The sequence below is a fragment of the Amblyomma americanum genome, chromosome 4, assembly GCF_052857255.1.
Source record: "Amblyomma americanum isolate KBUSLIRL-KWMA chromosome 4, ASM5285725v1, whole genome shotgun sequence".
In the NCBI taxonomy this organism is placed as follows: Eukaryota; Metazoa; Arthropoda; class Arachnida; order Ixodida; family Ixodidae; genus Amblyomma; species Amblyomma americanum.
The window spans coordinates 179,773,737-179,800,471 of record NC_135500.1 but is presented as its reverse complement, the minus strand read 5'-3'; the positions used below and the strand labels follow the sequence as shown (position 1 = coordinate 179,800,471).

Genomic DNA, 26,735 nt, shown 5'->3' with positions numbered 1-26,735 from the left:
TTTCAGGGCGCCCGCATTGGTGGAGGCGCCCATTCTCAACTTCTACACTACGCTGCTCTGAGAAGTGGTTCAAAAATAGGCGCCACGAGAAAAGGTGAAACTTAGCGGAAATTAAACTAATTTTTTACCTTCGAGGCACATGGCGCAGCATGTTCAAGAAAAGTGATGAAGTATTTGAAATTGAAGCTTGCATTCACTTCACTGTTTAGCGGGATCTACCAATGGCCGATGCGCGCTAGGGAAAGAGATAATCTAACCGGCTCAACTTGAACCTGTACAAGTAGCTCAAGCTGGTCCTTTTCAAACTTGTTTGGTTTATAGAATTTACCGTCTCAAAGCGACTGAGGCTATAAGAGACGAAGTAGTGAAGGGCTCCGGAAATTTCGGCCACCTGTGGTTCTTTAACGTGCACTGACGTCCCACAGCACACGGACTTCTAGAATTTCGCCTCCATCGAAATTCGACCGCCGCGGCCGGGATTGAACCCGCATCTTTCGGGTCAGCAGCCGAGCGCCATAACCACTATGCCACCGCGGCAGGGGCTTTTCAAACCTGTATACGGAGAAGGCTTATGCGAGAGCTATTTAAACCTGTCTGCCTTGAGACGGCTCCTAGAAGAACCTGCACATACCTGTATGCCTGCTAGACGGCTCCTATAGCGCAACCTGTACATGCCTGTATGCACGCCTTAAGGTGCTTATATGAAACTAGTTACCTGTATGCCCCTCAGTCGCTACCTATGAGAACCTGTATGGACCTGATCGTAAAGACAGGCCGTCACATGATAAATCGTTGCTACCGGGGAGCAAGCGCTAAAGAAGCGACCTCCTGGACAATAATCTTTATATCTCTCTGTTGGTATCTGTCCGCAGCTCGGCCATTCCCCACCCAGACGCCATACGGATAAATTGTTTTCTTTTGCTGCCGTGCTTTGGCGAAAGCTGCAAGGAACCGCTGTTATCGCGCTCTTAGGGAGTGAAGGCAAACACTTGCCAGGGGGTATCGCGGAATCTGGTCGCTGCTCAAGTGGCGTTATTTGCTGCCTGCCTCAAAGTGAATGGCAAACACGAGATAGAATCACACAGTTCCTGCGCCTCGAAGCTAACGGAGAACAGCATGCTGCTGACGGCTGCAATATTCGCCATTATTGCGACTCCGTTTCTTGCCGTGCTCATGTGAGTAATTCATCGTCTTAAGCCCAAGAAAGTTGTCTGAAGTTGTGTATTTTAAAGCCGCATAAGGCGGCACATATCTCAAGAAAGCATATCGTCTTCTTTCACTGCTTGGTAAAATTTGCTTCAGTTTTCGGCGGTGGTCGCCAGCTTCCAAATGCTACAACAGTAAGCTGGCCGATGGCGCAATGACATCTGACGTTTAGGGGGTTTAATGGCCATATGCACGAACGTACAATTGCCCGTAACGAAGTGTGTGGCGAAGAAAAAAAAATACTTAGGAAGGGATTAAGCCCTGGGCGGGAATGTCTTGTGGTTCGTGAAAAGAGTGCCTTCTATTAAGTGAAAAGATGTTTGCTGGAGACCTAACTGATAGTGCTTCTGTCGCAGCAAATGTCTTCTTTAAAATATACCAGGAGCTTGAAGGAAGTTGGCAATATTATTTAAAAACGGCGTTTTCGAGGTAAAAAGAAGCTTTCGGCCGCTTAGTAATACCGGTGTTGTTTGAAATAAAAAAAAAACAGGCGAATGATGTCAACTAGTATAGGGATTAACCAATTTGTAATCGTTAGTATTTTATGTATTACCGATGGGCGCCCGACTGCAACTAGCGACTTCTAGCCGGCCGTTAGTAATGGCCATATCAGTTTCTAAAATGGTCCGTACCACCGGACGGTACTCGACTGCCTTCGAGAGTCTCGTGTGTATTTTCTAACTGTAAACATTACTTTATGGCAGCGGGCACGGTGTCGCAAGTAAATAAAAACATGGTGTTACCCTCGCTGCCGTGGCACAACAAATTTTGGCCTTTTCTCAAGCCATTCGAAAAGTGCGCAACTGCAAGAAGCGCAACGACGTTCACCCAATCACTACACTCCGTGACGCCCATGCCACGTAACATTCTCTGCCCGATCACACTGCGGTGTTTCCTGCTTCTCGCCACTTCGCTGCTCGATCGAGCGTGGGCGGGTCGGAGAATGTCACGTGGTACGTGCGTCACGGAGTGTCGTGATTTGATTGCGAGGTCTTCGAATGACGGGAGAAATCGCCCAAGGTTCTTGAGCCCCAGCACCGAGGGTAATTGCGTTTTCGAAGTTAAAAAAAAAAGAAACTGATATATATCTATTACTTAAGGCTACAAGTTGCTGATTGAATTCAGGTGTCTATCGGTTATAGGTAAGAATCACTTCACTAATTAACATGATTTGCCTGTTCTTTGTCGTCCACCAACACTGGTATTGTTATGCCTCAGAGAGATTCTTTTTACCTAAAAAACAATTTTTTAAAATCGTTGGTGGGCTTGTTTTAAACACGGCATATGACGTCGCTTGTGAACAGTCTTGTCTGGTAAAGCATACATACAATGTGGGTAGTCCGTTGGATTAAGTGATTATTTTGTGCGAATCCGCCCTCGATCACAGCAGGACTCATCTCTGCCAACTCAGTTTTCATGTGTCGAGCAATAATCTAAGCGCGCACGATTAGCTTTAAGAAGCAAGGCTTGGTAGTGCCAGTAGGGGATTATTAAAACAGCTGCAGAAGTCAAAGAAGGTAAACATTTCGATTATGAATGTTAATAGTTAGAAAATTAGCAGCTGTTTTCGCTATTTCTCTTGCTTGTTCCGGACATTCCATTTATCAGCGCATGCTCAGCGGGATACAGCGGGGCAGTCTGATTTCTGGCATTACTTTGCGAGTCCAGAACCTCCTGCTACCAAGAAGCCGCTTTTATTATGCCTGCTCTGTTTTCTGCTCACGCAGAATTGGCAAGAAGAGTGCCGCTCACTCACTCTATAGCTAATGACTAATGAGAGATAAAATAGCCAGATGATGTTGTTTCCTTCGCATTTTTCATGAAGCAAAGATATTTCCGTAAATTCAGTTAACTGCCCCTAATATTTCGAAAATTTTGACATGCTCTCAAGTTCAGAGGTTAAACCATGCCGAATATTGGTGCCATGGCTGTTCTGACAAATCGTTGACGAAGCTGCGCCCTGCGGTCCTCGACCCCCTGAAGCAGCTTACATATTGTCCTGTTTTCTGTTGCCATGCACTGTAGCGGTGTTCTTCCGAAAGTTTAACGAAATAGAGGTATTTCTGTTGCAATTTATTTTCTTTTTTCACAAGTTTTAAGAATATATTGAATGACTACATCCTCTTTTCTTCAAGATGGCGGTGGCGTCACTTTTCGTATTTCAAGAACCTGGGTATCCCTGGTCCGAAGCCAAGCCTAATATGGGGAAACATACGAGAATACCATTCTATGGTAAGCACTGACCCTGAAAAAGAAGTACGTCGGGAGGTAGGGCAGTGTTATTTTAGTTTCTTTCGGACACGGCACATTTCATTTATTTATTTATTTGTACACGCTGCTGCACTCTTGGGCTATTGCGGGAGTGGATGTGATAAGCATAGTGTCTAACAACAAGGAACAGTACCTCAAAACAAGTTTTTGAGAACAGAACGCGTACGAGCAGGCAAAAACTGTAGTATTCGATTACACGTGGAAAGAAACTGCATTTAAAAGTGCGTGCACGGGAGAATTAAGGCACAATCTTAAGGTGATCGTGATTTATGGTTTTATACAGCTTAGCAAAAATTAGGCAAATATTTAAAATAGTAGGCAAGAGTAGTTAATAATGGAATCCATAATCATTTGAATCAGTCTGTCGGCGAGCTGAGAGTCGTTGCAACCTTAGAGGTGAAAACATTGTGGAAGGCGGAACATTTTTAGCGAACCGGCTACATGCGAAGCGAAACGCTTTCTTCAGGACTACCTCGATTTAAGTAATTTCCATTGTTTATACATATTGCAGGCAGGAGAAGCGTATTCTAGTACCGGCCAGAATTCTTATTTTTACATTCGCATATGCCCCATAAAAAAACAAAAAACAAATTGTCCGTTAACAGCAGGAACAAACAGCCCAAAAGAAAACTTGCTTTGTTGCCCAAACTATCAAATAAATTTAGTCTTTTGCCGGAAGCCCATATTACACAGTATTTATTTTATTTCTTTGTCTGCGTGCACATCATAGTCACGTACGCCTTCCAGCATTGCGAACTTTTTCAGTCCAATGGCTATTTAAAGGGTCTCTGGAATACCTTTTAAGAAGAGTACATAAACACGCTCAATCGCTACATTCTCTCGTAATCAACACTAAAGCTAAACAGTACACGTCTACACGCAGCGGAGAACCCACATTTGCGCGCGAAAGTTGGCGAGCCCTTTCCGGCGACTTAATGCTTGCTCCCTCCTCCGGCTCACGCTCCTGCGTATTTCTGTTGAGATATGGCTCTTGGATAGATTCGTTCAGACGTGACGCAGGTACCATGGCCGCGGCTAGTCAGCCACGTCGCTTCGGCTAGTCAGGAAGCTCCCCCCCCCCCCCCCCCCCCCCGTGGAATTCCCGCATGCCGGAGCCCTCCACTACGGCACCTATTTCTCTTTCTGCTTTCACTCCCTCCTCTATCCCTTCCCTTACGGCGCGGTTCAGGTGTCCAACGATATATGAGACAGATACTGCGCCATTTCCTTTCCCCAAGAAAACCAATTATTATTATTATTATTCATGCGTCGGAAGGCAGCGATGGACAGAAGGGGTACGGCCAGCGGAGGAGCGGTGACTTTTGAGTGTGCAAAAAGAGACGGGAGGAGAAGGAAAGGCGCGAAGACGAGGAAATTTGCACTTTGACTAAAAGATAAGTCAGCTTCTACAAAACGTGTAAAAAAAACATTCTTACTGGAGGATAGTCGTACAATGGCGTTCTATAACATCCCAGGAATACTATACTTTTAGTGAGAGGTGACCGGTTACACTTAAGCGTAGCACTACGTACGTCTGAACGAGTTATTGCTCCCACGAAATATCCCCAATGATAACTCAGGACGGAACACTGAAATCGTTATTTGAAGCTTAGTTTCATTTTTACAGCGTTCTTTGCAATATGGCTGACTGAAATCCTGACTGAATTCAATGGGGCATATTCATTATAGGGAAACATTGATTGTTTCTTAGAGTTATTGTGTGGATGCCCTCGTAGTGGAGGAAAGCTTCGATGCAAGACGACTGGCTTCTTAGAAAACTGTCATTTCACACACAAAAAAGGCGCGGCTAGGCTGGGTAGCTGAATGGAACCAGCTTCGGCGCCAGGATGCCAAGGGACTCGGCGACTATGGACGAGGGAGCTTTTTTTTTTTTTGTGGTGCGGGAGAACGGCCGAGCAAGCTGCCACTCTGATTAAACATGAACGGAATTGTTTGTTTTACCAAAATGCGTGACGCATCTAAATAAAGCAGAATGGAACCGGCTTCGGTTCCAGTTTACCGGTGCCAGTTTACCGAGGACCGCGCAGTGACCATTGCCGGGGGAATTTTTTACGTAGATAAGGAGTGACCGAGTGGAGTGCCATCCTAATTAGAACCAGTAAATAGTGTGAACAAAAATGTCAACTAAGCATTAATGAACGAAAAATGACACAGCAGTAGTAGAAACGCTTCTTAGAACTCAAATAAAGTACAAAATTTCGGCCACCTTGCTCTGTCAAACGAAACTCTTTCCCGTCTCTTTTCGTTTTTTGGAACAGGAGACCTACAAGGTGCTGGACAAGTGGTTTCAAGAATATGGCGACATCTTCGGGTGACACGTTTGCTAAATTTCATGAACCGGCCACTTAATGTAGAACGAAAGACCGCTGAAATCTGTATTACGTTATTACCTATTGTGTCATTGAAATTATTAAGACATTTATAGCAGGTCTCTGGTGGCGTTTTTAAATGTATATCTAAGCTCGTGTAATAAGATATACCTTGTCAGTACTGAATCATTGCGACATTCATGCAAGATAATTCGTTGTGAATGCTTTGAACTATACTTTTGATTGCACTACAGAACAATTATCTCGCAAAAATCATTATTCCTATAACGTTTTTTTTCCTACTGCCCTGTTTTGAGTGGCAGGGCTGTATACTTCTTAAAGCGGCAAGAGATCAGAGCAAAAGCTTATTAGACCGAGGCAATCGTTGCATCACCACATTTAGGATAATAAGTGCATTGTAAAAAACGGCCAACGGTTAAGTGTGTTCACGTGCATTAAAGGGCCACTGACTAAGGTATGGACATTTTAAACAAACAATGTTTGCGCCGTGCGCCGATGAGGCATCAAAGATAATCTCTGCAAAATTAGAGTGATGGACATCCCGAAAAGCGGTAAAGAATAAAATCAAAACCCGTTCGCTATTCCTTTCGAGAAACCAAGCTCCTCGTCCTCTACGCTGGGGCGTCGGAGTCTGTACGAAGCCTTAACCTGACAGGTGGTGTTTCAGGGAACTTTCCTCTCTCCTCCTGCAACCTGCAGAAGACGACATCTTCCAAAAATTTCACGAAAGGAATTTCATTGGCCCGCCGTTGTGTCTGCCGGGTGAAGGGGGCGCAGCGGACACTTCGCGTCGTCTTCTCGTTGAGCCCACGCTTTCCGTCGCGCCTTTCGTTTTTGCCCACGCATGCAAGCCCACAAAAAGAAGGTCTTTAGTTCCTTGTCTGAGTTCGCGTGTGCTTCAGCGCATTCTCTGCACTGGCCGTGTTGTACAGCCTTTCCTTCGTTCGCGCTCTCGACCGCTCTGCACACACGCTTGCTTCTTGCTCGTTTTTCTAGCTATACACTGCCGCTGTCCTGTTTTTCTCGGCTCCGTTGAAAGCCACGTAATTACAAACAGAGAGAAGGTGCAAACGCGCAGTATAAGCACACAAACACGTACTTAAAAGCGCACACGTCCACAGGCTTCCTTCCCAACCATGCCGAACGGTTCCCGGGTCCGGGCTTCGCCGTGCGTTTCAAACAAAAGGGATTCACGACCCTCCGGTCGTAAAACGGTGGGGAGTCTGTTCGGGGTAATGCGCTCGCTAACATCTCGAGGTAATCTAACTGGCCGCATTTCTCGATTGTTGAGTGTGCCGAGAAAATGGCCCAACATTGTTTCGTCGTTGGATGCGTACGCAGCGACTGGAGTCAAAATACGATTTGGTACAAATTCACAAAAGGTTATGCCTTGAGCCGTGTCATCCAGCAAAAAAAAAAAAATGCAGCAAGGGCGAGGAAGGACAAAGAAAAAAAATAGCGGTGGTTTAGCTCTGCTTAAACCTGGAGTGACGCGATAGCTACAGCTCGCCTAGTGGAAGTTGCTCAGTTGAATTGCAAAGTAAGTCCTCCGCCGCTCCGTTTCTCTGGGCGTTCCTTCTTATATTCGTCTCACTTGACACGGCGCATGCGCACAGCTGTTGCAGCTCGGTTTCGCCAGCGCGCCGCGCCGCCGGAAGCAGCATCTGCTCCGCATCACATGAGCAATCACGCGGCTGGTCACGTGACCATCCACGGCGCCATGCCGCCGGCAGCTGCTCCGCACCACGTGGCCAACCCTGTGGCGCAGCCACAGGGTGGCGGCACCGCCACCGCCACGGCGCCGCCTAGCTGACGGCTCGAAATGCTACCGTAATGCAGCTATCGCTACAAAAAAGCGCTACTAAACACCGCGAGGAGCCTCTTTGTCCCCCATCCCAATGAAATATACCGAGCAACAAACAGCAAGAAGAGAATGCTTTCCAAAGCGGGACCATAAAGTAGAGATGTGACTACCCCATCAGGCTCCACGCTTCCCGCTAACGCTGGAGGAAGAGGGCGAATTCCGCTTGCCGAGGCTAGTCGACGAGGCGGGAGAGAGAACTATCTAAGAAAAGGAAATTAAGGAGAGGAGCATGGCGCAGCAGCTTGATTGCGATGGTTATAGCTGCGCTATTAATGAGTGTTTGCAAAAAATGTTGCTTTCGCGCATTCTGGGAATGATGCCTTACAACCACAGAGCGGAAACTATTTGCCACTATAAGGTGGTCTGTGGCCCTTTAAGTAGTGCATGCCATCCTCTTTGTAAAGTTTCGAGCGCGGGTTTTCTTCGCAAAAGCAAAGTAATTCAGCTGACGAAGTTATTCATCTTTGCTCTCCCAAAATTTCAGTTATTGTGGCTGCGCGTGCCATGTGTCAAACTGAGTTTTCATTGAAAGAGACTGCATTCAGTACTCTCAGCGACTGGTTCTATATGTATGTAAGAGTGCCGCGCAGATTTTATTTACTTGCTTTGCTGTTAGGACGTTTTTTTCTCACCAACAAGTGCCACCCAGGTTCTACAATGGTGACGTGCCCTTCATCGCTCTTAAGGATCTCAGTTTCATCGAGTTCGTTTTCGTCCGAAACTTCCAGAACTTCGTAGATCGTGGTGTAAGTATAGCACCGTAATCAATTCCGTCGTAATTTTTTTAACAATCCAGAAGATAATTTTCTATTTAAATGCTCGCAGCTTAAACTAGAGCAAAAAAAGAATAGAATTATTTGACTACCATTCGGAAAACACGGCTATATTCTGATACGAGAAGAGGCGTGCAAAACACTGGGCTTTCAGAAGCGCCTGTGAATTTGAAAGTGCTTGCATTTAATTACGACCACAAAGAGCACTAGGAACGGTGCTTATCAACAGAGCAGAAAATTTACGTTCCTCAATAACGCCATCTGGCGCCATATATTGAGAATGCGCTATTTAGGCTTGCCCACACATCCCTGTAGTTGTCTAGATTACTGGAACGGCGTGCCGGGGAGCATACACTGGCGTCATTTGCGACTCACCTAGGGCTCGTAAGTACAGCTCAGAGCGCATGCGCATTCCCATGGGCTGTAGTATACTTCGTAAGTCTCAAAACGCTATATATCCTAACAATATCCTTTCTAACGTTCAACACGGGTTTAGGAAGGGCTTTTCTACTGTAACTCAACTAACATCGGTTGTTCATAGTTTTGCATCTGTACTTGATAAATCCGGCCAGGCTGATATTATTTTTATGGATTTTAGTAAAGCATTTGACCTCGTCTCCCATTCTAAATTAATTGACAAGCTTAAACAAGTTGGTCTTCCTAACTTTATAGTTAACTGGGTTTCAGCTTACTTACCTAACCGACAGCAGTTTGTTAGTATTGACGACCATTATTCAAACAGCCTGCCTGTCTCTTCTGGTGTTCCCCAAGGAAGTGTCCTCGGTCCCCTGTTATTTTTAATATATGTGAATGACATTGTAAAAGTAGTTACTCATCCCATTCAAATCCGGCTATTTGCAGATGATTGTGTTTTGTTTAATGTAATTACTTGTCGTGAATACCAACTATTACTCAATTTAAACCTAAAGAATATTCTGGATTGGTGCAACCAGTGGGACATGAAACTTAACGCTCAGAAAACCGTATTTATGAGATTAACCAAAAGAAAAACAGCCTTTTATACCCTTACGCTCTCCCATCATTTCCCCTTTCGGAGGTAACTGAATATAAATATCTTGGCGTGACGATAACTAATAATCTAAGCTGGAACAAACATATAGGTAACGTATGTGCATCAGGTTTTCGTAAACTTTGTGTCCTCAAGCACAAATTGAAGCATGCTCCTGCAGACTTGAAATTTTTAGCCTATTCGTCATTAATCAGACCCAAGTTAGAATACGCTTGCATTGTCTGGGACCCATTTACTAAAACTAACATTGAAGCGCTTGAAATGATCCAGCGCAAGGCCATTCGATTCATCTTTTCAAAATACCGTTCAACCGATTCACCTACTGCCATAATGCGAGCACACCGAATTCAAACATTGCAGGTACGACGTAAAATTCTCAGATTAAAATTTCTTTTCCTTCTCAAACATAACAAGTTGTCAATGTGCCCGGATCCCTACGTCAAGCCATTTTCCGGTCCACGACCAACAAGACATCGCCACTCTGATTCACTAGCTCCATTCACCGCCAGAACTAACCTATTTAAATACTCCTTCTTCCCTCGCACCGTAACTGAATGGAATACTTTACCTTTAACAGCACTATGTGACATAGATTCCATTGAAAAAATAGAAGATTGACGCCATCAAACTTATTTTGCTTTGTGTTTCAAATTTTCTTTCAGTGTTTTTTGTATATTCATGTTGCACTGTATTGCCCCTCCTGCTAGGGCCCAGAAGGGCCTGCAGTATTCTGTAAATAAATAAATAAATATCGAACCAGGGAGGCAGAGATGGACGTTACAAACGCACAAGAGAAGGCGCCGGTCGAAGGAAGGAAGGAAGGAAAACGTTTATTGAGCTCTAGAGAGTAGGTGAGAGTTTCTTTGCTCGCGCCTCCCTCTGCCTTCTGGTACACGCTTGGAACAGATGAAAGCACGTAATTCACGTTGAGAGAATAGCCACGGGAAAGCACTTCTTCCTCTCTCTCTTTTTTTTAAGGTATCGAGCTGACTGATATTTTTGTACGCCAAAATTCGTGATTTTCACAGCTGCAAGCGTATACCAACTATAGGCCCACAAGAATTCCGGCTCACGTTTTCGATTATTTTTTTTTCACAGCAAAGCTGCGTATGGCCCGTTTGCTGATTGGGCATCGGTGTTGATGGCGGATAAGATCATGTGACCGTCCGTTGCACGCAAGCCGTGCGTCACGCATTGTGCAACTTTCGTTGTGAAAGCGTGGGGCGAGCGGTGGACGTAAGACTCCGCCGATAGCTTTGAAACGCTTCTCGGGAAGCTACGTCCGTACCTGTGCTCGAGTTTCGAGCCGCACGAATATGAAAATTGGCATAAGTAATGCACAAATAACATTAAATTTCTCTTAATAAATATTAGAAATTAAGGATAAAGCTTAGTTGCAGTAATGCATTGCTGTGACGTGGCATGAGGTTGTTTTTTTAAAACCAGCATTCTTGGCGGCTCTTGCATATTTAGGATAGAACTACGAAGTATCTCTCAAACACGGCGGAGTAAAAAATATTTCCTGGATATTCCGGAAATTCTAACGTGAACAAATTTCAAAAGCTTCAGATGTGACCGCTGAAGCGGAACTACCTTATTTTAAGTGAGTAAACCCAAGCGCGTGTTCGTACTGCTGAACAGATGATTGTCTACACACATCACACAGTAGGCAGCCATTTTCGCATTTGCTGCTCTGAAAATTCCGGCTGCTGCTGGAGCATTCGATTATAGCCGAATAAAAAAAAATGCCCTTGTGCTATGCGAAATCAGTGCGCTGTGATCCCCAGGGGATTGAAAATTAACCCAGAGACGGTGTTTCTCGTGACCCATTTGCGTCTACGGCGCGTAAAACGCTACATAAATTTCATAATTATTATTGAAACTTCCTCCTTGTGCGTGATAACTGCAAAAGACGTCTTCCGAGTGTATACTAAGAAATACGCTTTCTGCAGTTTCTTGTGATCACAGACCAGAAGCATGCAGTCCTGGGGCGGTCAGTGATGCACGAAAGTTCTCCCGAGTGGAAAAGAATCCGAAGCGTCGTTGCACACAGCTTCTCTGCTGCAAAACTAAAGCAGGTAAAACTCTCACGCAGAACTCTGACATTTGCGCTGCCGCGTGTTCAACACGAGTTTCGTTTAAATTTAAATAAAACATCAACAATGTTTTATAAATTTCACATTTAAAACATGATATTTTGATATTTTTGTTAAATGCTCGTACTGCTTAGAAATTTCTAATTGTTTTTTCTCCCGCAGAATGGGTATCCTGTTCAGAACATACTGTGAAAAATGCTAGACATTACCAAGGGAAATACTGATTTAATATGTTTACATGTTATAATTGTGAGAAAGCAATATTGTTCATGAAATCATCGCACTGAAGTAGTGCCGCTTGTTCGCTCGCACGTAAACTAAAATTGCTTCGTGTTCGGAGGCTTTCCCTTTTTCAGCACTTTTTTACGTCTCCATCGCTAACACCTGTTACATAGCTCCCACTTTTGTGGATCGCTTTCTACATTATTATGGTAGCCTTTTGAATTGCTAGGACTCACGTTTATAGCTTTTTAGCCTGAGCAATCCAAGACAATTCTCGGTCTTCGTGATCTACCTCAAAGTGAACCTTCGCTTTAAGACTATCGCAGTGTAACCCTATATAGACAACTGGAGGTTCCTGCGGTTCATAACTTTGTATCCTATGGCATAGCCTATGACCACTCGCACTAAAAGTGGCCAGCATACCTACGCATCTCTCATGCGGCGTTCCACAAGTAACACGAAAAGGCTGGTTTCTCTTTGCTGTGCTTCCGGGTGCGTACGCCACGAGCGAATAAAAGGATGTATTGAAACACTTATTCAGCAGTAATGCAATGATCGAAGCCAGGTGGCTGTACATGTTTCTTAATATGGATTTCATCGTCAGAAGCGAGACACTGTATGTAAAAAGAAACGACTTCGCAGAAAATAGCGCACGTTAACAACTGGCCTGTACTTTGTGTTGAATATTTCCAAAGCGTTCAAAGGAGGAATGGGTAGGGGGAGAAAAGAACGGAAAGAGAAAGACTAAAATGTTCTCTACAAGTGACGTCCTCGCCTATCTTCCTATTGACACTGGCACTCAGAAGGTGCTATATAATCACGCTAATCTTTGGTGTGTGTTAGTGACGGTGCGGTGATGAGCTCTCTTCTAATGCTGATTTCATGGGGAAGTCTTAATAATTCCTCTCTTGGTTTTGGTTCTAGATGAACCAATGAAGCAGCGCATGTTAGAGGATTTATGAAACTGCCAGCTTTTCAAGACAATCCTTAACGCAAGGCTGCTTGTGCTTGTTTGAAGGCGCTGCGATGCTGTCACAGCTTGTGAATAAACGTCTTCCTGTCGATTAAGTGAGCTAGACCGTGGGATACAGAGAATCTTTGTCGCGAGCAAGATCTTCATAAAATGCGGAGAGTTGACCATTGTAGAAACACCGCTGCCCCCTCCCCCACTAGCTTGTTAGTTTCCGCTGTGTCCTGTGAAGTACGTTCTTTTTACACACGATGTTAGGCCCCTTAAAAACGTAGGACATATACAGAAGCAATTTTCCGTGTCTGCTGAAATCAGCATATAAACGTACAGGTAGAATATCTTCTAACAGTAAAAACGAGACATTCTTTTGACTTGTCAGTTGCCTAATTGCGTCCCTGTACTAGATTTTTTTAAGGTAAGGAGTACGGCGCGGTGAAATGAAAATCGGTGAAAATCATCCGATACCTACTTCGGTGATGCAGCGGATACATTATTGTGTTAACGATCGCATCGGGATTTTTTTTAATGGATGATTGCGAGAACGTTTGTTCACTGAAATTTCGGTTAGAGGTGAAGGAATACGGGTAGTCAGGACTACTTGGGAGCCCTCCCCCAATTCGGCCATCATAGCTACAGAGAATACAAGTTTGAAGCACAAGTCTCGCTTTTATAATGGTCGCGATGGCTGCCAGTATAGAGGAGTTGCTTTCTTATTGCTTGCGCAAAAATGCGTTTTTTTTTTCACATCCTATTCTGACCTTTTCTCCAGGTTTGTTATTGGTTTTGTACGCAGCTCTTTCATAGCGCCATATTCCCCCTTTTATCGGGGAAAAGTGTAGCTTATCTGATTACCATTTTCTGGTAAAACTGTGAGGCTCATACTTTGTGAAAGTGCAAGAAGGACTTGTAGGACGCTGCTTCGCATTCTCATTCTGGGAAATATCTTAATCTGCAGCTCTGCTTTTTTATTTTTCAGATGATGCACAGCCTAGAAGAAGAGACAGACATATTACTTAGGTTCGTAGATAAGCACGCTGATACGGGCACAGAAGTCAACATGCGTTCGAGGTACGAAGAGCTCTCGATGGACTACATGGCCAGGGGTGCTTTTGGTCTCGATGAAAGATTTTTCGGAAACGCGGAACAGCACCCACTTGTAGATGTTACGAAGAACGCCTTTAGGGGGCTGATGACTGGGCCGTTTCACATAATTGGCCGTGAGTAAGATTTTTATTTCTCAGCGTGATGCTCCCCTTTTTATGAGCCCCCAGGAGGCCCTCGCAACATCTTTGAACTAAAATAGCGCCAAAGTGCACAATGGACAAGAAACAGATGAAAGAAACTTGAGAAGCACAGGACGCCGCGCTGCTCTGAACAATTTAATTGCTCGTTATGGCGATAGTCACGCAGAAGTACTGCGTGACTGCACCCTCAGTGACTTTACGAAAAGAGAAAATGGATATTTTTAATGATTATCGGAAAGTGGCTTAATGATGCGCATACGTTTTTTTTTTCTGGTGCTATCCACGTTTATCCACGCGCTATATCTTTATCTGTTGCATGCCTTGAATATGACTCCTCTCTTCTTGATATCAAGTCACGCTTTTGTACATAAGTCTCTGCTGAATGAAACAAATGAACAGTTTTTAACGTAGCACTGCGTCCTGTGGTTGTCGTGTTTCTTTCCTTTGTCTCTGGTCCCTCGCGATATTTAGCGCTATTCTTCTTCGACGATGGCATACCAAATAGGCCTAGTCCCCCTTCTTCTGATCTCACAACAGCATCCTATTTTCATTGGAAAACTTGTTGTTTTACAATGTTTTCCTGGGTGGATGGTTGTTCCGCCAAAGCGAGACCCTTTTTGTGATATAACTGTGCCTGGCTGTCTTCTCAATTATCCGCTCTCTTACCCCTAAATAGAGACTACGGAGGTTCACTGGGAGTCATTTTCTGCGATTTTCTGCGACACGGAATCCTTATCGTTATTGCGTAAATTTGGGAAGCAGATCGATAGTTTAGTGAAGCGAGAAATAGGGCTCTATTCTCAGTTTCGCTTCTTACTTATGATACACGTAAGGAGAATTCCCGTGAGTGCCTACCGGCTGATCAGTTTGGAAGCTCTGTAACAACAACGGAACTATAGGCTAATATTTAAGCCCGTTTTCCCGCTAAGAGCCACTGTGGTGCTATCAATTGATAACTATCACACCCTCCTTGGTTACAGAAAGCACAACCATGTTCGGCAGGCTCACAGGACCCATTCACTGGCTCACATCTGTCCTTGGGCAATTTTCATTTGAAGCCCTGATGAGAGAGACAACGAAAATAGTACAACTAAGAAGAAACAACCCTTCGGTAATTATGACGCTTAGAATGCATGCTTTGTGTGAAACCTTGTTCTGGTGGCATGTAGGAGTCGCACTCGATTTCTTTTTGTCTAAAAAGAAAAAAAGAAGCATTATGCCTGAAAATGTACTCTTAAGAAGCAGCCACAATGAGCCCGACCTTAAAGTTAGAGTAACAGAAATCAGGAACAGCAATAAATATACTTAAGGACAACTGATAAAAATGACAGGTATTGCAAGACATTAGCAGGTGCGTTAAAGTTTACTCTTAAAGTGGACATCATCGTTAACACCTAGATAAGAGATGAATACTCGCAAAAATGCTCCAACAAGTTTTATAACATCAACAGCAAACGGTTGCAATTAGGTATGTCACTTGGCCCATCACTGTTGCTGATCTCAACAGGTGAAATTTGCGTGCAGAAACAGACTGGCGAAAGAATTCCCCCGCGGGCCTTCAATTTATTATTTGTGTCATCTTTATTCTGACGCTAATGTGCGCGAGACCATGGTGGTTGCTTAGCCGTGTGGTGAAGTTCGAGCAGCGCTGCGAGAGCTGCAGCACACAAACAACAACAAAAAAAATAGCTATTTTCCTTTTTTTTTAAAGGAGTCGAATGCAAAGCGAGAAAGGGACGCTCGTTGCGCCTATATGGGAAACGGGCTAGTGAGAAGGTGAAAAGTAGGCATTTCATCACTTTTGAAGCGAAACGCTTCATTACGCTAGGTAAAGCAGTCGTCGCGTAGGCCGGAGAATGACCTTGAATGACCTTCAGCCCAACCACGTTAGCCGTGTATGATCATATATGGTACAGTTATGGTGCGGAACCCTTGATCCCTGACCTTGACCCATGACCTTTGGTCGACCTTTGACCTCTGACCATTGAAACTGGGTGGCCTTTGGGTTGACCTTTGACGTTAAGAACATCCAAGTACACGAGGAAAAAATTTTGCAGTACGCGAGGAAAAAATTGGCGGTGGTTTAGCTTTGGTTAAACCTGGAGTGACGCGATAGCTGCAACTGGCCGAGTGGAACTTGGTCATGTGACCAACCACGTGACGAACAACGTGATCAGCCACGGCTCCGCGCCGACGGCAGCTGCTGCGGACCACGTGACCAACCACGTGACAGCGTGGCGGCGCAGCTACAGGTTTGCGCGCCGCCACGCTGAAGGCTCGAATTGCTACCGTAATGTATAGCTATCGCTACAAAACAAATTGACCACACTTTTACCCTCTGGTAATGCGAGAGACTTGGTACTTCAAAAAGCTGATGCCAGTCGGGGCGTTTGGGAACTCTGGGTGAGGGTGAGTGGCTGGGGGATAGATGCGCAGTTTCGGCTTGCGTCATGTTTATAGGTGAGTGAGTGACCGCGCTTGACCACGCGTGACGCATGGTTGTTCATCCATTTTTATAGGGCTGGTATATAGAAACGTGTCTTTGACAGTATTGGACTAGTCAGGTGCAATATGCAGTCAACTTCTGTGAGGGTAGGGGTTAGGTGTGTATTGTTGAGTTGGGTGTGTGAGTTTTAGGAAGCCTACGTGGGTGTTGCGACCATGGTAGTCCTTTCAGTTTAGTGGGGCGCTTATTAAGGTTGTGCGCTGGAGGTGTGTAGGAATCGCCGCCCACGAGTCCAAAGACCGCTATAAAACTTTGACCTGCTCTGTTCAACCAGGTGCAAGGAATAAATGTACCCTTAGGAAATCACAAGGCATCTACATGTGCTTCTCTCATTTTTGGTGGTGAAATCACACATTATAGAGCACACCTTGAAGCGTTGTATTCATTTTGTAGTCAGAATAGCGATTACACATGCAACAGCTTTATTACTGATAAGCGGAGCAACCGCACGTTGTGCATTAAATTATAAAATTATATTTTAGCTAAGAAGACCAGACATGCTACAAAATTTGCTTGATGCTGAGTGCCATGGCCAAGCAGTTGGGCAGGATGAGACGACTGGAGAAGCAGGTAAATACACCTTAGCGTGATTTATCTATTATGGTTGATATTAATACATTGTTTAGATATCCAAATTGTCCATAGGAACATGGTAGCACCCATCTAAAGGCGCTTACAGCACCAGCCCCACATCATCACAGTAATTTTTACTGCTTGTTATGTTACACGCATAGCATTGACATTTTGCTCCAAGTAGAATGACGTACCGCAAGTGCTGAAAAACTTCTCTTTGTCTCGGATAATTTATGGGTTAGCTTGAATACACTCGTAAGTGCGCCAGGATACCAGCAATTACTTAGCTGCATATTCGACCTTCCAAAATGATTTATTCATGCGCTAATACTTCGAAATGTACTAAAATATTCAATCTATCTAAAACGTCCGATGAAGTTGTGTTAAGAACCTTCTGCAGCCCTTGTTTGGCTCAAGGCAATCTTCGATGCCTCAAACTGTCTTAGATGTCAGCTTTCGTCAAGTTTTATAAATGTAAGCCTCAAAACCACTCTCAGCATCATGCTTTTCCTGGTATTATAGCGCACTGCACACGGCAGCCGTGAATGTTTTCCCCGCTTCGTTTACACTGCAATTTCTCAGCATCAAAAATTGACTAGCCTCAGCAAGGATCTCTTGCTGAAATGAATGGTTTGCGAGAGAGATAAAATCACATGTTTGATACTTGACGCCGCTCGTGCGCTCAATAACTACTTGTCCTCAAAAGCAACGAAGGATTTGAGAATAGTTCAATGTGTAAAAACGCGCGCAAACGCAAATGAACGTCGTTAAGTAGGGTAAGCAAGGAAGCGTCGTAAAATTCAGCAGTAATATTTTAAACTCAAAAAATGTGCTTGCGGTAGCAGAGTTTTGATAACCAGAACTGCATCTTAACGATAGCAGTTTTGGGATTAAAGTACATAAAATGTTTGATTTTGGTGCTTATGGTGGGCTAGGTATTTCACAATTGATTGTTAAATTATAACTCGATTTTGTAATTTTTTTTTACCTTGCAGGGGCTTTCAAACACAGGGCAATGACGCCGCAAGAAGTGGAAGTCAACGCTGCCACGCTTTTTGCTTCAGGGTAAGACAGTATGTACAAAATAACACACATAACGGCAAGAAAGAAAAGACTGGAAAATGACATTGCCTAATTGCATGAAATGGATCCATTACCAAAAAGGAGATGAACAGAAGGTTGTTTCGAACAGGTACGCTAAAGGAAGTACTGAAACGCTGTATTGTTTGCAGAGGACATCTGGCAGGAGTGCACAGCTGTGGCAGTTGTTGCCTGCTCCCTTGTTGTTTTTATTCTTTCTTTACTCATTGTTTTACTTCTGTATCTTCGTCCCACGCACAAACTAATAATAATAATAATAATAATAATATTAATAGTAATAATAATAATAATAATAATAATAATAATAATAATAATAATAATAATAATAATAATAATAATAATAATAATAATAATAATAATAATAATTGGTATTTGGGGAAAGGAAATGGCGCAGTATCTGTCTCATATATCGTTGGACACCTGAACCGCGCCGTAAGGGAAGGGATCAAGGTGGGATTGAAAAAAGGAAGGAAGATGAGGTGCCGTAGTGGAGGGTTCCAGAATTTCGAAGAAAAGCAGGATCATTTTTTTCCAGCTTCATTCAGCTAAAAATGCGTTCGAAGCAGCAGTACCAGCGAATCGTTTTGCTGTATAATTGTCTTGTTGCGTACTGCGTTCTTTATTGCGACTGTTCATGGCACTTGCCATTACGTGCTTCAGAGAAGAAAACATGTTTGAACTTTCCTACTGGTTAAGGTGTCTGCATTGGTTGTAATGTGCTCTGCTCATTAAGGGTTTCATCATACCGGACTGCAAACACTATTTCTGGGCTTCCTAATATTTTCATACTGGGAGGTCAGAAGCGCGAATGTTGAGCGCGGGGACTCATTATATCAGTACGCGCATAATTGTAGTGGTACGTGGTTGATGTACAGGGGGATTTCCTTTCGCAGCTACTATTTCTAGATAAGTAATGATGTTCATAATATTTCAGGTACGAGACGACGTCAACAGCGCTGAGCTATGTGACATTTACTTTAGCGAAATACCCGGATGTCCAGGAGAAGGTCAGAAGAGAAATCATGGATGCCGTCTCAGATTCAGTGAGCTCATCTCCATCTTTATGCAGCATTCATGACGATTACATATTCCTGAGTTCCGCCGGGTTTTGCAATGGGTTGATGTTGTTTCGCGACTTAAGTACATCAAGTGCCGTTATCTTGCACTCGATATTTTGCACACCCTCGTCGCAAGTGACGAAACTGTTTTGACGTCGAATCGTGGATAATTTTTTCTCTTTGATATTGCAAGGGTTTGTTTTCTCAGAATTTACAGTTTTAGCGGAGCCGAAAACACATCAACGCCTACAGGTTTTTTAATATTTTTGAAGTTGTGAGAAGTCTGGTGGATATACGGATCAAGAGCTGTTATCTTGCGTGCGCTTGGACCTGCGGAAGTTTCCTTCTCAGATTACCGGATTTTTTTACATTTTTTGGAACAAGCCCGCAGCCACAAACAACCCGAGGGTCACCGGGTATCCCGCAGTCTATTTTACAGTGCTAGGCTTTCTTGCAACATATGTTCTCAAGAGTTTGTTAGAGCGTTTGTAAATCACGTACTTGACAACGCTTCGCTTCATGGGCTTGGAGTTGGCAGGTGCAGCCGGAAATAAAGCTGTTTTTGCTCATGCTTAATAACCCCAACCTACGCCATCATTAAAAAAATTTTGTCTTTGCTCCAAAAACTTAATGTGATTTTTGTCAGGTAGTTCATGGTTGAACATGAAAGGTTTTAAGCTTCGCTTTAATATGTCAATCACGTTTGCAGCTCTTTGATGAAAACCCGTCTTAGCGTTGTCAATGGTGATTAGATAGTCGTCTAAAAATTTGAAAACTTGAAAAATAAAAATTCCGGTGGTCTGAAACGTTTTAAACGTTCAAATGCGCACAAGAAAAAAGCTCTTATTCCTTATAACAGTCAGGCTTCCCATAACCTGAAGAAGATTGAAATATGCGTAGCTAGGCGTTGATGTTGCATTTTTGTATTTCCGGCCCAGCTAAACCTTTTCTTTTTTTGCTAGAAAACCAACCCGTGCAGTTGCAAAGGTAAAAAATCCCGCGCGATTCGACACCGAAGTCATTTTGTCACTTGCAACTGGGGTGTCGTATATCGAGCGCCTTTATCTTGCCAACGAGAATACATGAAGACAGACAGGCAGATGCATAAACACCAGAGTAAAAAAGCATAACAAGAATATAAACAGCGGTAACAAGGCCAGCTTAGCTTGAACTGCTCTAAGTGCTAAGAAGGATCTACGCGCCTTCGTACTGAGCAATTCGTGTCTGCGTTAAAGAAGATCGGGATTGTTGCTCGACATAAATATCATTGTGTTTAAGACATATTCGTGTAGGTTAAGATTATCCTGCAGGAGAGGGATCAGTAAGCACACCATCATTTACACTGACTGAGAAAGAGCTGAGATTTTCAGATTGCGATTTGGACCTTGGTGCTATCATCCTGTGCTATTCCTGCTAAGGTTTTTCTTTTTTCTTTTTCTTTGTTTCATTACCTGCTTGCTCTTACTATTTGTACATATGCGTGGCGTACTCAGCAGAAAAAAAATCAGGTGGCAGTCAGCGCTCTTTAACCCTGTGTCGTCGTCCCTTCCCTACTTTTATTCGCGCTGTTCATAAGTTACAATAAACCAACAAGCCCAGCAAACAATCATCCCGAAGTATTATCTAGTAGAGCATTTTCTCTAACTAGGGTTCGCTGGACTACGACACTGTGACCAGGAAACTGAAGTACCTGGGTCAAGTATTGAATGAGACGCTGCGCATCTTCCCGCCATCGCTTTCGTACGTATGCCAAATATCTGATTTTCCGAGGTGCCCACGTTTTCGACACGTGTGCACCGCATGTAACAAGTGACATGACGCACTCTGCATAATATGTGCACATTAATAAATCTGGTAGAGATGGAACTAACCAATGTTCTTAAAGGAAAAACGTGACTCTGACTTATTTCAGAGGCACTGACATTTTTGTCTCATGCACTTTCGCCAAGAAAGTAGATATTTGGAGTTATTAGTAATACATTGATTGGTGTATTCAACGTCACGTTCCGAACGGAAACTAAAGCATATAATAGCAGGGACCATGCATTAAAGGCGTGACAGACTGCCACAATATATCACTTTTATTAAAGTGATCGCTTTAAGGAGAACCCATGTCGAAGAAAAGCAGGCGTCGGAGTCGTAAGCAGCGAGCGAAAAATCCCCGAAAAAATCACTGCAGAAGAAACCTTGGTGGCCTAACTAGGTGCAAATGGGGCGCTTAGTTCACATGACCTTGTGGCGTGACCTTGTGATGACCTGCCCATCGTAGTGTAAGCAAACTGACCACCATGAAAAGTGGCAGTTAAATTAATAATTGGTCGCTAGAGGTTGCTCAGGAAAAGCAACCAATGTCGCGCAAGGCCCAGCGGTGGCTAAACATGTCTTCGGAGAGAAGGTTAGAAAGAAGTAGAGAATGGCCAATTACGCAAATATGGTCCTTAACTCTTTAGCGCTATTTCGTCATCCCCTTAAGGCGGAGCTTAAGTGTTCAATTTTTCTCCTCCGAGATTTTTGTTCGTTACAAAAAGTAGGTTGCCAACCCCCTCCCCCCCCCCCCCCCCCACACACACACACATACATTCTATTTCTTTAGGAGAGAAAAAAAGCCCCAGGGCAAAACGCTACTTCGAGAGTAACTTGACTAGGCCTGGAACTCATGACAAGCACACAGACAGCATACGGCACTAATAAAAATAACAAAGCATAAGTTGAGATTACATGGGCCATTTAACTTCAAATGCGCAACTGAGACGAAACATGCAAAGTACTTTTGCCAAATAAATCAGAGTGAAAATGGCACAGTACGACAAGCAAGACAGACAGTTCAGGACATTATTATCAGACATCAAGAACACAATGCAACGCATAAGTTCTAAATAATAAAGACCTGAGTACAAAATAAGATACACGTTTATGAGATAGTACAGATAGCAAGATGAAATTTTCATTTCGCACTGCGATGAATTTAGAATGGTAGAAGAGTACACAACACAGAATATTTAAGATAAAAAAGTGTCATCATGCACCATACGTTTCCGAAAATTCCTCATCAAGACATTCCTTTTACGGCCCGTATTTTCACACCACCATTCGTTTGAATTTAGTGTTATAGGAATCAGGCATTTCATCATTCGCCTGCCTTAAGCAGAAGGAATCTGAGGTACTGTCCAATTCTTAATTTTTTTTGGGCGTGTATATCTGGGCGGGTCCAATCGTTTCAAGGATGTATGTTTGAGGAGGAATTTACCACAGTGGGAGGTCATGGATTAAACGCTAGTCTTGCTTACATGCTTCAGGTCCATTTCGCGGCAAGCGAAATTCGACTTTGAGTACAACGGCATGAACTTTAAAGCTGGGACGTGCTTTATGTGTTCACCGTACCTTCTCCACATGGAAGCACAATTTTGGCCCAAACCCCACGAGTTCAACCCTGACAGGTACGTGTCAATCAGAGCACTCGACGTTACACTTTTCGGGAGACGAGATAATTGGGAATCAAAATTAAATTAGTATTTATACAGCGGATAATCGGTCACGATGAAGCAAACAGCAGTTGCGGCTCGGCTTATGTTGTGGGCGGGAGGATTACTCTGGCGACAGGCAGCTTGAAAGCGGTGCCACACAGAATTCCTTTTTCTAGTTTTTTTGTTTTCAAAAATCAAGCCTGCCTGTTTCACAATTTCCGGTGCAGTACAGACTAGATGATGAGTGTGTCTGTTTTCACGAACTGTACAAACTCTTTTATATTTGGAAGGGCTGGGAGGTCCTAATATAATGCGTCTCTTCGTTTCTTGAAAGTCTAAAGAGATTCCTTTAATTCAAGCAGGCTATAAATTTTTTTCTAGCTGCGATACTTCGAGCAAATTGCATTTCCTTTACACTTAAAGTGTCACTGTGTTCGTAAAATGCGCTGTTAGATTAGTGGCTACGGCGCTCATTAGACAGCATGGATACTGAGTATATTAGGAGAGCTCTCGATAGAACCTGCTCAAGGTTCGTGGGTCTGCATCGTTAACGTTGTCAGTGCTGAGAAAGTTAACTTCGTAGTTTTCGGCGAAGACATTCGATGAAAGTGAGGTCTTGTAAACCTGAGAACGCCTATGGCCGCGAACAAAAAGAGCTGCATTCAAGCTGAAGCGTACTGCTGCAGCGTGTGTGGCTTCTAAAGGGAGAAGAACGTAATGTACATGTCCCAAAAAGTCGGCAATATTTCATTTCACTCTGACTGAGTAAAATAGTTTAGCGTAAAAGAACGCATTGAGGACGATGGCATCCTCAAGGTCATTATCACCGTGAGAGATAAGCAGCCTATATGCACGCATATGAAAAAAGCACTCATATGCAAAACAACTTTGGCGAAGAATCTTGTAAACCGTCCGATTTTTTTTCTTGTGCCATCGCCTAGCAACAGCGACGCCGCTTGCCCGAGCTTACCCAAGTTACTCGGATAAGTTCCGGTACTACCTGCAGTAAGCTCGGGTAAGTTCGAAAGAGCGCTGCCCAAGCTGCAGCCAATGGGAGGAAGCTTAGGTAATTTCAGAGGACTGTCGCGAGAAGTTACTCGATAAGAGAAACATGGGTCGCGCAGTTCCTACGGGCGGCTGTGACAGAAAAAGCCACCTGCCAGTACAGTGATTCCACCAACTATGAATGCTATGTAGAGAATGGTCAATTCTGCAAATTATGGGCATTTACCAACTAAAGATATCGCGTAGTACTCTTAAGGAGGGGCACAAGTGTCCCCTCCAATTGAAGAATGAACACCTGCGTTAACACCTCCACTCGGTTTAACTGCGTAAAAGCCCCCTACCACTTTCTTTTCTTCACCTTTATTCGTTATAGTATGCCATAGATGCAATCTGCGTTTTCTTTTGTGCCATTCGTCAACAGAAACCTGTAGTTGTTCCTATTCATAATCCTTTCGCTATTGAAGACTGTACTTACGCTTGTGATGCTCTGAATTTAGAGCGAAAGATCTACTTCAGGAGCAAAGCTGCAAAAGTCCACCACTGAAGCGTTGGCCTTGACCTTGAATAAATAATAAATAAATTATTGCCGCGACTGGGGTTCGAACCCACAGCTCAAGAGCGCTTTACGGCACTATTTTCATGCTATGTTATCACCGCACCCGATTATGCCTCGTGTTAAACAGCAAACACACTCCCGCGCTGTGTATTGCACATCGTAGCCTTCGTCAAATTCCCTCCGGGGCGCCAACAGGTCAGGTCAGGTCAGGTCAGGTCAGGACAGGACAGGACAGGACAGGACAGGACAGGTCAGGTCAGGTCAGGTCAGGTCAGGTCAGGTTAGGTCAGGTCAGGTCAGGTTAGGTCAGGTCAGGTCAGGTTAGGCTAGGTTAGGTTATGTCACCTTCAGACCGAGCTTAACGCGAGTCGAATATCATCGCCAGGCGTGTCGACTACCCAGCAAAGCGAAACCATGAGCCAATCAGGCTGAACACATGCTTTCGCACGTCTTCCCCGTTTAATAAGTTAAAACCCTACCATATTTTTGTGCTTTCCTTTTTTGTGCAAATTAAAATCTAATAATTGAGTAAGATTCGAAGGAAGCGAACGTCTATTTAAACGAAGCAAAGTAAAAGGTGGGCTACTTTTTACCCCAAGAACAAAACGACTGCCGCAAATGCGCTATATTCCGATGTGTGCACTCCTGACGCAAAGCGCTGGCTTTAGGGAGTGGAGAAGCACTGCGGAGGCTGAAGTGGAGTTGGGCAGAATTTCCAGCTGCTCATGGTGCGGCGGAGCAACGAAGTCGAGAATCGCATGGGAGGACAGCGCGGATGGCAAGGGGGAAAGCGGGGAGCTAGACAGAGATCGGCGAGGTAAGGAGGAATATGGACATCACGCTGAAAAGAAAAGAACCTAAATAATAGGCAGATTGGTTTACATTCGGCTCGTAGTATGCCCTGTTTGTTCTGAATCACGAACTGATAAATGTACTTGAGCCCAGCTTCAGTGGTGGCTGCGTAGGAGCCTTCTTATTGGGCACAGTGAGGCATTGTCCAGATATGCTAGCTGAACCATCATATTGTCGGCTGAATATGTAAGCGTGTGGCAGGGGAGAGAAAAGCAGACTGCTTCAAGCACCAGCATATTGTGGTCCGCCTTTGTTTTTGACCATGTCCATACCTGGGCAGGGCGCGCAAGCAGCGTGCTCGAGCGGAGCGCACTCAAACTACAAGTGCAATTCCCATCGTCCGATGGTTAACCGCCCTGTGAATTCTCTAAGGCGATGTTGAATATAAACGGAAATGACAGGGTGACTAGTTCAGATAAGCGCTAACTGTACAGAAAGATGAAGAAAATGCCAGCACGTGCCACAAGTGCCGAGGTCCGACACAGGACCTCGTAGCGAGCAGTGATGTCCAGACTTCAGCAACTGTAGCTCACTTGCAGAGGAGTGTAAGCGGTATGCTGAAATTTTGGGCTAGGATCCCACCGTTGCCATTACATCTTACCTTAGATGATTACGCAATGGTTTACCACTGTAATTACATCTGCTTATGTTCTCGTTAGCTTTGATGACAACCGGCTTTTTTTTTTTTCGCATATAAAATGTAACGTGACCTTCAGCTTCTTAATATTGCCTGAGCAATGGCTTGTACAGAAAACTTTTGATGTAATCCAAAGATGAATGCTCAAGGTACTGTGTTTTGTCAGATTTTCTCCAGAGAACGCCACAGACTTAAAGAAGATAGCGCACGCGCCTTTTGGTATCGGTCCTCGAAACTGCGTTGGGAAAAGGCTGGCGGTATTTGAAATCAAATACACCTTGGCCCGGCTGCTACAAAAGTATCGGTTAGAGCTGGGTGCCTCCCAGGAGGTAAGACTGAGCAGTTGGCTTTATTAGTCCCTAGAATGTTCCTTTAGTGTGCGCTCTTGCAGCGGACATCACAAAAATGAGATTGTTTTGTTGGCAAGATCCTAAGCCTTTTCCTGAATACGACTGAAGGAGCAACCCTCCCGGCTAGTGCACAAGATTGCAATGTGCGCGCCGACAGCATTTAGAAAGTGTGCATGCATACTATGTTATCGGTCCGCTGCCCTTGGCATTAAAGTACCTTGTTTTTTTAAACCTAACTTTAAGTGGGTTGTGGAAGTATGCTGTCATAAACGTTGTTTAACAAGATAGCTTATTTACAAAGTAAATCACAGAGAAATGCACAAAAAAATCTAGGGCTATATACAGGTGACGTAAATGATTTTTCATGACTTTGTTACCACATGCTTCTGTAAAATTGTGCATATTTTTTTTTGCATGTTTGCTCTTTCAGGGAAGTATGGAAATGGAAGCATTCTGTTTTCTTTCTGCACCTGCAAGAGGGCCCTGGATCGTATTTCACAAGTTGTGATATAAACACCAGTTCCTCGCTGTTATACGATATATGGTCAAGCTTTGTAAAACATTATGCTACTGTGTGAGAATCCCAATAAACGTCTTGCGCCCTGG

The 26,735-nt window shown here is 44.0% G+C and overlaps 1 protein-coding gene across 2 annotated transcripts; it reads left to right on the top strand.

The window, feature by feature from the left end:
• The first annotated feature begins 970 nt into the window (after positions 1–970).
• LOC144128771 (cytochrome P450 3A14-like) lies at positions 971–26,735 on the top strand. 2 transcript variants are annotated; one of them, XM_077662444.1, is made up of 14 exons: positions 983–1,175; positions 3,342–3,438; positions 5,757–5,809; positions 8,342–8,438; positions 11,448–11,573; positions 13,760–14,000; positions 15,008–15,138; positions 17,016–17,103; positions 18,102–18,171; positions 19,142–19,250; positions 20,914–21,005; positions 22,562–22,702; positions 25,946–26,108; positions 26,560–26,735. In XM_077662444.1, exons 1-14 carry the CDS (start codon positions 1,117–1,119, stop codon positions 26,635–26,637), a joined length of 1,545 nt encoding a protein of 514 aa, XP_077518570.1. In that variant the 5' UTR covers positions 983–1,116; the 3' UTR covers positions 26,638–26,735. The 2 variants fall into 2 exon arrangements, with proteins under 2 accessions (XP_077518571.1, XP_077518570.1); XM_077662445.1 differs by lacking the exon at positions 25,946–26,108 and having other exon boundaries at positions 971–1,175.